Here is an 11903-nt window from a genome sequence, read left to right as displayed (position 1 = left end):
CTCCAGAAATTGTAGAATTACCATACTTAGTGGCACACCATATGGGCCTTGTCTAGGAATACAGGTAAATATTTTTATTTTTCTAATAGCCAGTTAGTCCTAGGGCTACATTTTAGATTTTTCAATAGTCATGTCATGTTGGCATTTAATGAAATGGGATCGGAACACCAGTGTGGAAACCTTAAAACACATGATGAGGCTGTATCCTCATCAGTGGTCCCTGGCATACATCATTCTTGAGTCTTGCCATAAATATAACAGAAATGCCACACAGAATTCTTTAAATAACTCTAGTTTCTCTTTTTAAAAACTGTGGAAGAGACTCGTGCTACCTCTGAGTCACAGTATAAAACTCTTTGGGGTGTGTGTGTGGGGTTAATCTTAGAGTTGTATGAGCGCTACTCTCAGGATATGGGGGGCCAGCTCAAAGAGCCATGCTATATAGAAAGGAGGGCATGTTTCACACCTCTGGGTGTTGCAAAATGTTTTAAACTGGTATATATATTTAAAAAACAACAACAAAACAACTCTTCCCATTGGTAACTTGTAAGCCCGAGGTGCTGATTTGGACAGTTCTAGAACCCTAGGCGAAGCTGCTGGAGCTAAGACACTGAAATTTCTCCCTCAGAGACTGGACAATGTTTTGCTGACTAGGTGATGGCCCCCTCCACAGATAATCATTCAATTTGTCAGAGTCCTTACATGGTGTCAGGTAAGGAGGAAGCCCAAGCCTGCTGCTCACTGGCTCTTTCAAAGAGCAAGGTGCACTGTGTCTACAAAGGTTACCAGAACAGTCAGGGGCAGGGGTCTTTGGGTCAGACTTCCTGCCCTGACTCAGAGAGAGACCCAGATCCACTTCCTCCTCTTCTGACTTTATCTCCACGTAGTCATCCTCATCTCCTTCAGTCTCTTTGAAATTGGAAAAGTAGTTCTGTGTCGCTACTTGGGCACTTAAGGGTAAATTTCTATTTACCACCAGAACTTTCTGTGAGTCTTGAAGTGTGAGATCAGAGCGTTTTCCAGTGTCCTGTTGACAAGAGTCCACCACGCCTGTCAGCAAGTCCTGTTGGCTCACACCCCTGGGACTTTTGTGTAAAGACAGCAGATGCTTATTTTCTGTCTCACTTGGGTAGTTGATGGAGTCAAGAGATTTGTTTATCAGGATTGAGGAAGATGACTGGGGCCTGCTGGAGGGCTGGGCTTTGCGACCCAGAGAGTTGTAAAGATGGCCCTGACAATTCTCTTTGTGGGGCTGGCTGACCACCACACTGCATCGCTGCACAGGGCCCAGCAGGGGGTCTGACACTTGAAGAGAAGGCACCGAACAAGCTGCCGACAACTGTCTGGGAATGCTTTTGGTGATGATCTCTAACGTGGGATATTTTGCTTTTGAGTCTTGCTCAGACTGGGGACAGAAATCTGCTAACTCTCCATTACTGTAGGGCGAATGCCAAAGCCAGTCTTCACCACCACGATGGGGCTGGGAAGGTGACATAGGCCTGTGGAGAGAGGGTTCTTGGGTCCTCGCCCAGCCATCCTTCTGAACTTTAATAGGTGTCTCTCTGAACACGATCTGGTCGTACAGTTGGGAATATTCAGCAATCCTGGCACCTGGAAGGCATATATTGAAACCATAAGTATATATAGGATTATCCCTGCTAGAAAGCTTAAATATAAGGACATAAAACCCTAATAGATGTATTAAAAAACAGACAATAGACTTAAGGTTAAGGGTAAGTAGTGACTGAATACAATGCTAATAAAATAACCCACAGTTTAATAAAAAAAGAGTTCATTTAATTTGATTGAATTTTATACTATTTTATCTGAATGGCAGATCTGAAAGTGTCCAGCATGTGTCATAAAAATTCCTTTAATCCATAAAATAGTGTCAATGCTAAAAACAAATCAGTGTCAAATGAGAATGCTAGAGCGTATGTTCTGGTGTATAAAAATACCTCATGTCCACTAAAACAAACAGGATCACAACTCTGCAGTCACCACTGGCTTCGTGCTACTCTTGTTTGCCCTCAGACAAATTTTCTTAGGGAAGTTGGCTCCTAGCAGCTGTTCCAATACCCGTGGTTTTCAAATAACACTCTACCACTGCTGCCTGGCAGCCAGAACATAGGAAAGTTCTTTCCTTTAGCTCAAATCAGGACTAGCTCATGTATCCGTTCCCATTCCTCCAAAGCCAAGATTAAAAACCCATGTCTCTAAACCATCAAGAACAGATCCCTTGCTCAAGTGTTCCTTAACTGAATACTATCTGGCACTAACTTAAGAACTGGACCTGGCAGTTACTTCCAAGAAAGCACCTGCTATCTATAATTAAACCACAGCCCCTTCTCCATATTTCCTCCCTTCAGAGTGCAGGCATTTCTAAAGACATGACCTAGATGGTCATGCAATGGAGGTGATATGCAATGGAGAACATTCTCCTGAGCCATCAGGACATCGATTCAGGAGCTTCTCCCAGCTGTGCTCCAGGCACTTGTGACTATCCTAACACCAAGGAACACTGTGCACCCGGCATATTGCTCAGATCTCATCTGCATGGCATCTGCATGGCATCTCCGAAGGAAGCTCATCCCATCTATGACAACCAGCAAATGGCATTATATGTAATAGAACTATTCACATGCTTTGTCACCTGTTGTTGGTGTCCTACCCTTTAAATTTCAGTGAGAGACATTTAGCAGGATTTCTGCTATTTCTTCAGCCTGACTTCCTTGAAGATGGAGACACCTCACTGTAAATTGTGCTTTTCGCTGTAACCCCTCCATCCTTTCACCCCTTGACCTCTGTTCCCAGCAATCGGGGCCAGGCATCTGTGTAATGTCTCATTAGAGTTTATATTCAGATGCTTTGGGTTTCAGACTGTGTTTCAAGCTGCATTTAAGGACAGAGAATATTGCTCCTTAATACCAACTCAAATGCAGCAGCATCTCAAGAGATACTACTTAACTATCCATCTACTTGCATTGCAGTGTTCTGTGCCAGCCATTCTCCCCAAGCCTGGCATGTTGCATTAACTATGAGACCTAACCACAGGGAGCTGGGACTTTAGACAAAGTCATATGGTTCAGCTGGAGCCATGGCTCTCACACTATGTATAGCCCCAAACTGATCCACAGCTGAGTCAGGGGGCACTAACTTCCACAGAGTTCTAAAGAGATGACAATTTGAGGGAAAGCAGAACTCATGCACAATTCAAATAAAAGTATCCTGGCATAAATTTACCCATAAAGTTTTATTGGAGGACATGGCTCCTGACTGTAGTGCAGCTAATGTAACATAATGTGAAAATATTCACACAATACATAATCTCTAAAATACTCGTACATCTCAGGCCTTTTCCCTCTCATACTCTCCTCATCTTTGCTTAACCAAGTCTCACCCATCCCTCAAAATCCTCCACAAGTCCTAGTCTCCTCCAAACCCCTTTCCCAACTTCTTTCATAAGTTTCTATGGGGGCTGGAGGAATGGCTTAGTTGTTAAGTGCTGACTGTACTTCCAGACAACCCAAGTTTGGTTCCCAGAACCTACAATGGACAGTTCACAACAGCCTGTAAACTCCAGTTCCAGGGGATCCGACATGCTTGTCTAGTGTCTGAGGACACCTGCATGCACACAGTGCATATATATACACTCGGGCACACACACACATATGCATAAAATAAATGAATACATTTTCAAAGTCTTATATGCATTTAATTTGATTGTAACTCAGATGCATGCACTCAAACAGAAAAACTATATGGCTAATTTATTATTGCAGGTAATCTATGAGTTTTTGGTCTCAGAGAACAATGCTGTATACTTTGCTTAGAGCACCAAACTTCTAGAAGGAAACTGGTCTCAACTATTTCATTACATGGATTTTTCACCCTTTCCTTCTGAGCATAGGACTTCAATTTATGGGCCTTTCCTGAGACCACGCAGCAGAGTCAAGCCAATGTGCAAATCAGGCCACAGCAGGAAGATGGCCTTGGATTAAAATGCTTTCCATAGAAAATTCCTAGTGGGCACTTTAATCTTTAGATGACAAAGAGGGGGACCATTGATAAATTCTGAATATAATGTAGCTCATTAGAAGAGAAAACTGATTTCTTGTCTCAGTGTTCCCACTAGGGAGAGTGTACACCTTGCATGATGCCAGTAAGGACAAGACAAATTTCCATTGCTCAAGCTATGATTAAATAGACCTTGTTAGCCAGATGCATAGAAAATGGCTGGCCACCACTGACATCTCCAGCCTAGGAAACCCAGGGCTAGTCTATGGGTTAAAGTTTGCCTATGACTTTACTTCTGCTACTGTCTGTATAGGACATAAACATTATTATTACATGATAATATCAGGATTTCTCTGTTTTTTTTCCCTGAAGGTTTGAAAGTTGGAGTTCTTTTTATGATTAAAAATTAAAATAATTCTTGTGGCATGAAATATCAAGCATGAAAAAAAAAAGAAATATCAAGCATGTTGATTTCAAGAAAGAGGGTTAGAAAAATACCGATATTTCTGATGTTGCTCAAATATAAACAGAAGCAGAGAATTGTGCCCTTCCTACATTACATAAAAAGCTCTCAAGCTTATATGAAAATATCACCCAAAATACAGGACTCCAAGGAGTCTCCTTAGTCTCAAATACTATCTGCTGAACAAGATGGCCACATGCTACAATAGTCTCTAAAAGGTGGGAGCAACTGGACCTGGTTGGGTGATTTCTAGGTGGACATGTGACCGGGGGCCTGTAGACCCCGGGGACAGAGTTCAATAAAGATGCTCGAGGGTTTCAGCAGGTGAATAGGGTGCTCTTCCTTCCGCACAACACCGAGAGCAAGCTCCTGGCAAAGTGGCAAGGCCCATGCGCAGAAGTCTGGAGAATCGGTCCATTCGATTACGACGTCCTGTGCCCAGATAAACAAGAGAGAGAAAAGGAGTCATAATGTCAACTGATTGAAAGCCTAGTGGGCACAGGAAGTGGCCTTGATCACCCAGATGGAGCCAGGTCTGAGAGATGACAGGCCCTAGGGGTATGCTCCTGCCATGAGGAGGGGAAGACAACACTGTCACAAAGACACTTTGGGAGGGAATGCTCCTCTTTGGTAGAGGAGGAAGTCCATGACAGTCTAGCAGCCCACCATGTCAAGATAAGATCCAGATACAAAGCTTAGAAGAGATCTTCCGGTACCCCAAGAAGACAGCAGGATGAACCAGAAGAAAAAAAATAAAGCAAAAGGAACCCCAAACAGAGACCACAATACTTCAAAGGTGGGTAAAAAGAATTCTATTCAAAGAAGTTATAGGTCCCAATTCTTTAGGTCTGAGGGGCTTGCTTCAAACAAGCTTAGAATTTTGCATCTTAGTGGCTGGCTCATATTCCAGGCAGGTTGGCCCTGGCTATTAGTGGTAAACTGTAATCTGCTAGCATGCATAATCAATCCTTCATCAGCATCAGAAATATTAGTATTATATTTTCTCTGAACCTGGGAAACAATGGCCTGGCCTCAGCTACTGGCTGAAATTACCACTATGCAACTTCTCCCAAGGTCACCTATGTCACCCCACCCCACCCCACCCCACTCTATCCCACCCCAAGTCCTCCTGCAGTTTGACATCAGTCACTTTCTGTAACTATTCAACAACCTGCTTGGCAAGACGAGCATTGGAAAGAGGATATAAATGACTTTAAGATTGCTACTGCCAGGGGGAAAAGAAATGCATTCTAGTCTCTCTCACAGTCACACAGAAATCAATTTTTACTTTAATTTTATTATAAAGAACATCTTGAAGATTCTGTAAAACCCTTCAAAAACCAAGTCTAAGCCATCACTTCCTTATCTGATAGGAAACCACTGAAAATGAAAGCTTTTAATAATTAATACTTTAAATTATGGCATATCCCCCCCCCATGAATGTCTTGAATTCATTTAGGACTTAGACATCTCTTTCCTACTGTCTAGTTTCCATGGAGATAAAGAAGTCGGAGAAAGGAGGTTAGTGGCACCCATGTGTCTGAGTGGCATTGATGTGTACAAATGTGCCTTGTCATGAGGCCGATTTGCTGATCTTGTTGATACCATTTGGTTTTAGTTTCCATATTTGTGGGGTTCTGTGTTTGTTTGTTTTTTGAGACAAAGTTTTTCTATGTAGCCCAGGCTGGACAGATAAGACCTTCCCGCCCTGCCCTCCTGGGTGCTGATTATAGGTGTGTCCCATCGTATCTGATTTGGTTTCTGCTTTTAATTGGAAAACTGACTCTTTTCATACTGAGGTAGTTATTTATCATAAAATAGTCCTTCCTTCCTCCCTCCCTCCCTCCCTCCCTCCCTCTCTCCATCCCTCCCTCCCTCCCTCCCTCCCTTCCTCTCTCCATTCCTTCCTTCTTCCTTCCTCTCTCTTTAACAGGATTTCACTATGTAGCCCAGGCTGGCTTAGACCTGGGTAGAACTCACAGATCCTCCTGTTTCCACACCCTAAGGCCTGGAATTTTAGGCCGTGTCACAGGGCACAACAAGCGTAGGATTTCTTAAAATATGGTGGCTTTTAAAATACAGATTCCAGGGGCTGAGATGTGGCTGAGTTGGAAGAGTACTTGGCTAAGCCAGGGTTCAATCCCAGTGCCATATAAAACCATGCATGGGGCACCCACATGCAATCCCAGTGCCATGTAAAACCAGGTGTGGGGCACCCACCTCCAATCCCAGCAGAAGTTCAAGGGGTTCAGTGACACAGGGAGTCTGAGGCCAGCCTGGGCTACATGAGTCCCCGTCTCAAAGAGAATAAAGGCAGATTCCTAGCCCCAACCCCAGAAATCAGTATCTGGGGTTGAAAAGATTTCCTAAGAAGAACATCCCTTTTGTAATTTCTTTCACCAAGCCTCATGCTTCATTCGCATCTCAAGGCTTCTCATGGATCATCGTTCTGTCTTTCAAGGTGTCACAGGAGGAACCATTTGTCCTTGTACCCGATTCTTGTCCATGTTACATCTAAAAGCCCAGCTGTGTCCACAAAGGAAGTCCGGCGGAAGACTTAAGCTTCCTGGAATCACTAAGTGACAAAACCAAGTGAGATGGTGCTGAATGCATGGTAGCTGGCTGCTATGTAAAGTCACCTCCTAGTAGCTGAAATTCGTGGGGGTCAACGAATTGTACTTTAGAAAATTGCATGAAAATGGGGGGTGGGGTTGGCTAGGGATAAAGGGCAGTGCTTAAGAGCCCTGGTTGCAGAGGACCTGGGTTTGACTTCCCTGCACAGCAGCTCACAACCGCAGCTCCAGTTCCAGAGGATCCAGCACTCTCTTCTGGCTTCCTCTGGCACTGCATACACACGGTATATAGGCATACAGGCAGGCACACACAGAAGATTAAGTAAGTAAGTAAGTAAGTAAATAAATAAATAAGTCTTTAAAAAAAAGCCTTTTTTTTGTCTTTGCTAGCAGAAGTGGGCACTTCTGGATTGTGTGTACATGTTTGCGGCTTGTGTATATGGAGGCCTGAGGTCAATGTTGAATGTCTTCCTCAGTTGCTTACCACCTCATCTTCTGAGACAGGGTCTCTCCCTGAGCCTAGACTGACTGGCCTTCCTATCTCTGCCTTCCCAGCCCATGTCATGCTGCACCCGGCTTCTTACATGGGCACTAGGGAACTCAACTCAGGTTCTCATATTTGTATGGCAATCACTTTACCAACTGAACCATCCCCTCACCTCTGGGCTAGGGGTGAGCACTTTTGGGGGTTCCACAACAAACAGCAGCCCTAAATTCCAGCTGATTCCCAACCTCAGTGGTTTTGAGGAGCACCTGCTCCCTCCACACATTGCAGATTCACAGGGGAATGCTTGCTTCTTTCATAGGTTAAAACATTTCTTTCTTTCACATTTCAGGCTCCCTTCCAGAAACTTTTTCCAAAAAGTACCAACTCTATAGTAATATTACATGTGTACCAAGCCCTGAGGCCCGGTCATGCTAGTCTACATGATCTAACTGAAGTAAACTACAGTCAACGGTGGCTTTGTGGTCTGTGTAATATGAGACTTGAATGGCTGTTCTCACAGGTGTGTCCACCCTAAGGACAGTTAGAATTGGGAAGCCTGTTCCCACACCTGACTGTCAAGAAGGAAGAACAGAGCACGAACATACCAATGGCAGGCCCTCCTTGCCTCTTCTCTTCCAAGATGGCCGCCAGGTCTTTGGGAATGGGCTTATGTTGACTGGATGGTGGCTGCTCCAACTCTGGGCTTCTCACTTTCAAAATCTGATTTGCCTTCTTAATCTTTTGACTATACTGCCTTGCCATCATAAAGACCCTACTCTTGGTCTTATCTGTGGCCTCCAACCCAAGGTCAGGGTTTTCTGGGTCTGCTTGGGGCAGGCTGTAGTTGGCCAGGTCATAGGGACTGTCCATAGGAGGCACCTCACTGGCCAGAGAGAGTTGGTTAAGACTCATGAAGGAGCCTTCTGTAGAAATCAAGTCATCTCCAAGGGAGCAGTTGGCCCTGCTAGCTCTGGCAACCCTGCTTTTCCCAGGAGTGAGGAAAGCCTGGTTCCCAGGAAGGGACAGCATAGATGTGGCATGTCCTGTGTCTCTGCTCAGCTCTCGGCTGCTCTCAACACATAGCCTCTCTGGCACATCATCTTTGCTGACAGGAAATGCTGCGAGGAGACGGTCTCTTGCTTTGTCTTCATTTTTCTTGATGTAATTTTCCAGGTCATTCCAGATTTCATCGACTTCTTCAGACAGTTTGTCTGACAGAGTCTTATCTGCAATAGGCAGGTTACAGCGGGGAGAATCATATAACAAACTCAAATAATCAGTATCAGAGGGTCCCTGAGGGTAAGACACATCGTCCTCACTGAACTGGAGGCTGTCCTGGGAGACAAATGGCCTCAAGCTGTCACAGCATGCAAAATCAGCTTCCAGACCCAGGAAGCTGTTCTTTTTGGGCTGCTTAAGGGTGCTACATTTGAAGTCCAGGGATGGTGGGTCTGGAAGCCCTATGGTATCATAGATGTTTTCTTCCACTACTTGGAGTTCATGTATGCTTTGGCTCGATGCCTCTTGACCACTTGGAGCCGCCTCTTTCTTTGGGTAGAGAGAGCTTGTACTGTGGCTAGCCTGCCTCTTTGAGAAGGCTAACTCTGGGGTGCTCTTGGGGCGAACAGAGTCTCTGGGTGATTTGGAGAAAGAGGATTCGGCTTCATCCCGCTTAGCAACCATTAACTTTAAGTCTTCAAAACTTATGTTATCATAGACATGATCTATATCATCAATTGTCAGCTCTACAGATGACCCAAAGGGAGTCATTGCTCCCTGTCCCTCTGGTTGAGGGCCATTCTGCATTTCTCTCCTGGGACAGTACTGGGATCCATCACTGTCCCTAATTCTTACTTCAGGAGGACATGTGTTGCTTTCACCAGCACTGCTGGCTCGTCGGACAATCCTGTGACCGGAGCTGGAGATCTCGGCGGGTTCAATCAGTCCCAGGTGCCAGCTGCAAGGGCGACTGGAAGTGTTCTCTTCACACAACCTGGTGGAATTGAGATCCGAGGAAGAAAAGGAAGGGACGAACATTTGGTAATCATCGTCATCATCTTCATTCTCCTGTGGAGACCGGCGGCTGGGAAACAAGGACTGCCTGAGGTGGTGATCCGTCCAGAGGCTTCTGACGGCACCACCCCCACGAAGCATACTAATAATGGCAGTGCTGGTTGGCTGGCTGTTCCTCTGGGCAGGAGAAGGTGTGGCTGAAGTCAGCGGGGAAGAGCCTTCCTCTCTAGAAACCTGAAGGAGACAGACACATATCGACTGAATTATTGTATCATGGGATGCTGTATGGACTGGGGAATTACACCTATGTAGATAGACCGCCACAGTTTTATAGAAAATGGTCACCAGACATTGTTGGTTTTCAATTGAGTTGAAGAGCATTTCAGATTTTTGAAAAGGGGGCAGAAAGGGCAGGGATATTTATTTTAAAAACCTGGCTATAGGCAATTTTCAGATATCGTCTGTAATTAGTTTTCACGGTCAGTCTATGAGCTAGGTACGGATATATCAGTATTTTACTGAGGAAATCCAATCTCTGAAATAGTGACTTTCTTTTCTGGTTAGTAGTAAGGCTAGAGCTCAAACCTAACTGACTCCAAAATCTTTGTCCCAAACAGAACAGAATTGAACAATGGCAAGCGTGGTAGATGTTCATCGCATAAGTGAGTATGCATTGGGGCTTACGCCTTAACACCTGCTTGTATGCAAGACTTTAGGGAGACTCCATTTCAATTTCTTACTCCTGAGAGTCTTTCACAATATCTGGTCCCATCAGGATCCCCTTCTGGTGACTTGATGACACACTTCAAGGTTTCCTTAAACTTGAAGGCTGGCTGTGGGCTTAACCTTAATTTATAGACTCCAGGCAAGGAGGCTTTGTGACAGGAGTTTAACCCACTGTTGAGATAATGGTGTTTTAGTGTTTGTTGCCAAAATATATTTAATTAATGCTTAGCTATCTGTTTGGAAGTAAAAATCCAGATGACCATGATTGCTGCATATGGGTATTTTGGCAGTACATGTGCCTGTGTAACATGTATGTAGCTGATATATACAGCAGAGGACAGAGGGTGCTAGATCTTTTGAGGCTGGAGTTACAGATAGTTGTAAGCTACCATGTGCTGGGAACTGAACTCAGGTCCTCTGGATGAACAGAGGGTGCTCTTAACCACTGAGACATCTCTCCAGGCCCATGATTTCTAATCAAAGAAAACAAGGGAACATTTTGTCCCTTAGAGCCTTTCCTGATGAAGCTTGGCCATCTAAAAAAATACCATCTCCTGGGATGAGATGAAATATGCCAAATTTATCCTAAATGCAGCAAAATGCCATCTCCCGAGAATAACAACATGCAAAGAGAGCAGACTGGTTTTATAATGGGAACTGGAGACAGGAGAAGATGACCCCTGATACCATTCCATACACAGAAGAACTAGCTCCAAAGAGCTGAAATAGTTAAGGCTTGTTTAAATTAAGTAGGACAAGGGAGGGACACGTTTCCTGATTAAAGCTCTATAATTAACCTACTGGAAATGTCCAGTTAATAAGAACTGCTCATCACTTGTCAGTCTGGTCACCAGAAAGGAAGAAAGTAGTAGGTAGCACAAAAATAAAATTTCACCCTAATGTTTTTTCTATTAAAACTTTAAAACATACAAGAATTCATCATTTAATCTTATTAATTTTTACACATTCACACATAAAATATTTATGTATACTTTTATTGCCTTTATAAATCTTCTTAACCAAAATTTTAGCATCTTTTCCTTTTCCTTCATTAAGACTGCACTGATAAGACTGCTTATAAAACGCAGGTACCAAGCCGGGCGTTGGTGGCACACGCCTTTAATCCTAGCACTCGGGAAGCAGAGGCAGGCGGATCTCTGTGAGTTCAAGGCCAGCCTGGTCTCCAGGGCGAGTGCCAGGACAGGCTCCAAAGCTACACAGAGAAACCCTGTCTGGAAAAACAAAAACCAAACCAAACCAACAAACAAAAAAACACAGGTACCCCATAACTACTTATAATGAAGATGAAGCTGAAACATTGTATCCAATATATCATTCAGAGGTCTGGTGAAGTTCTGAGATTAAGAAATAAACAATGTAAGGTTAGTCAGAATATAGAAGTATATAAGCCAGAAACCTCAATTTTACCAGGGCCAAGGTGACCATTTTTTTCCCTCTGCTTTTCCACACTGTTCATTTTGGGTGTTTATTAATTTGATAACAGGATCATTTATGGTATATTTACCTTTTTCCAAATAGCGTATTAGGCAGGCATCTTGAAAAATTATGTTATCACCTTAAGTCTTGATAATTTTTGAAAGTAGGAAGCTAGGCCTGCTAAGGT

The 11903-nt window shown here is 44.0% G+C and overlaps 1 protein-coding gene across 3 annotated transcripts in view; it reads right to left on the bottom strand.

The window, feature by feature from the left end:
- Nucleotides 1–583: 583 nt before the first annotated feature.
- Nucleotides 584–11903, bottom strand: part of Plekhg1 (pleckstrin homology and RhoGEF domain containing G1) — a 74932-nt gene continuing 63612 nt past the window's right edge. For all 3 annotated transcript variants that reach the window (XM_035440402.1, XM_035440400.1, XM_035440401.1), the window contains 2 exons: nt 8146–9787; nt 584–1611 (listed from right to left, as the gene is read on the bottom strand). In XM_035440402.1, coding sequence (XP_035296293.1) covers nt 584–1611; nt 8146–9787 — 2670 coding nt within the window. The remainder of the gene's footprint in view (nt 1612–8145; nt 9788–11903) is intronic.

This window comes from Cricetulus griseus, chromosome 2 (genome assembly GCF_003668045.3).
Source record: "Cricetulus griseus strain 17A/GY chromosome 2, alternate assembly CriGri-PICRH-1.0, whole genome shotgun sequence".
In the NCBI taxonomy this organism is placed as follows: domain Eukaryota; kingdom Metazoa; phylum Chordata; class Mammalia; order Rodentia; family Cricetidae; genus Cricetulus; species Cricetulus griseus.
This window is presented reverse-complemented; position numbering and strand designations above follow the sequence as displayed.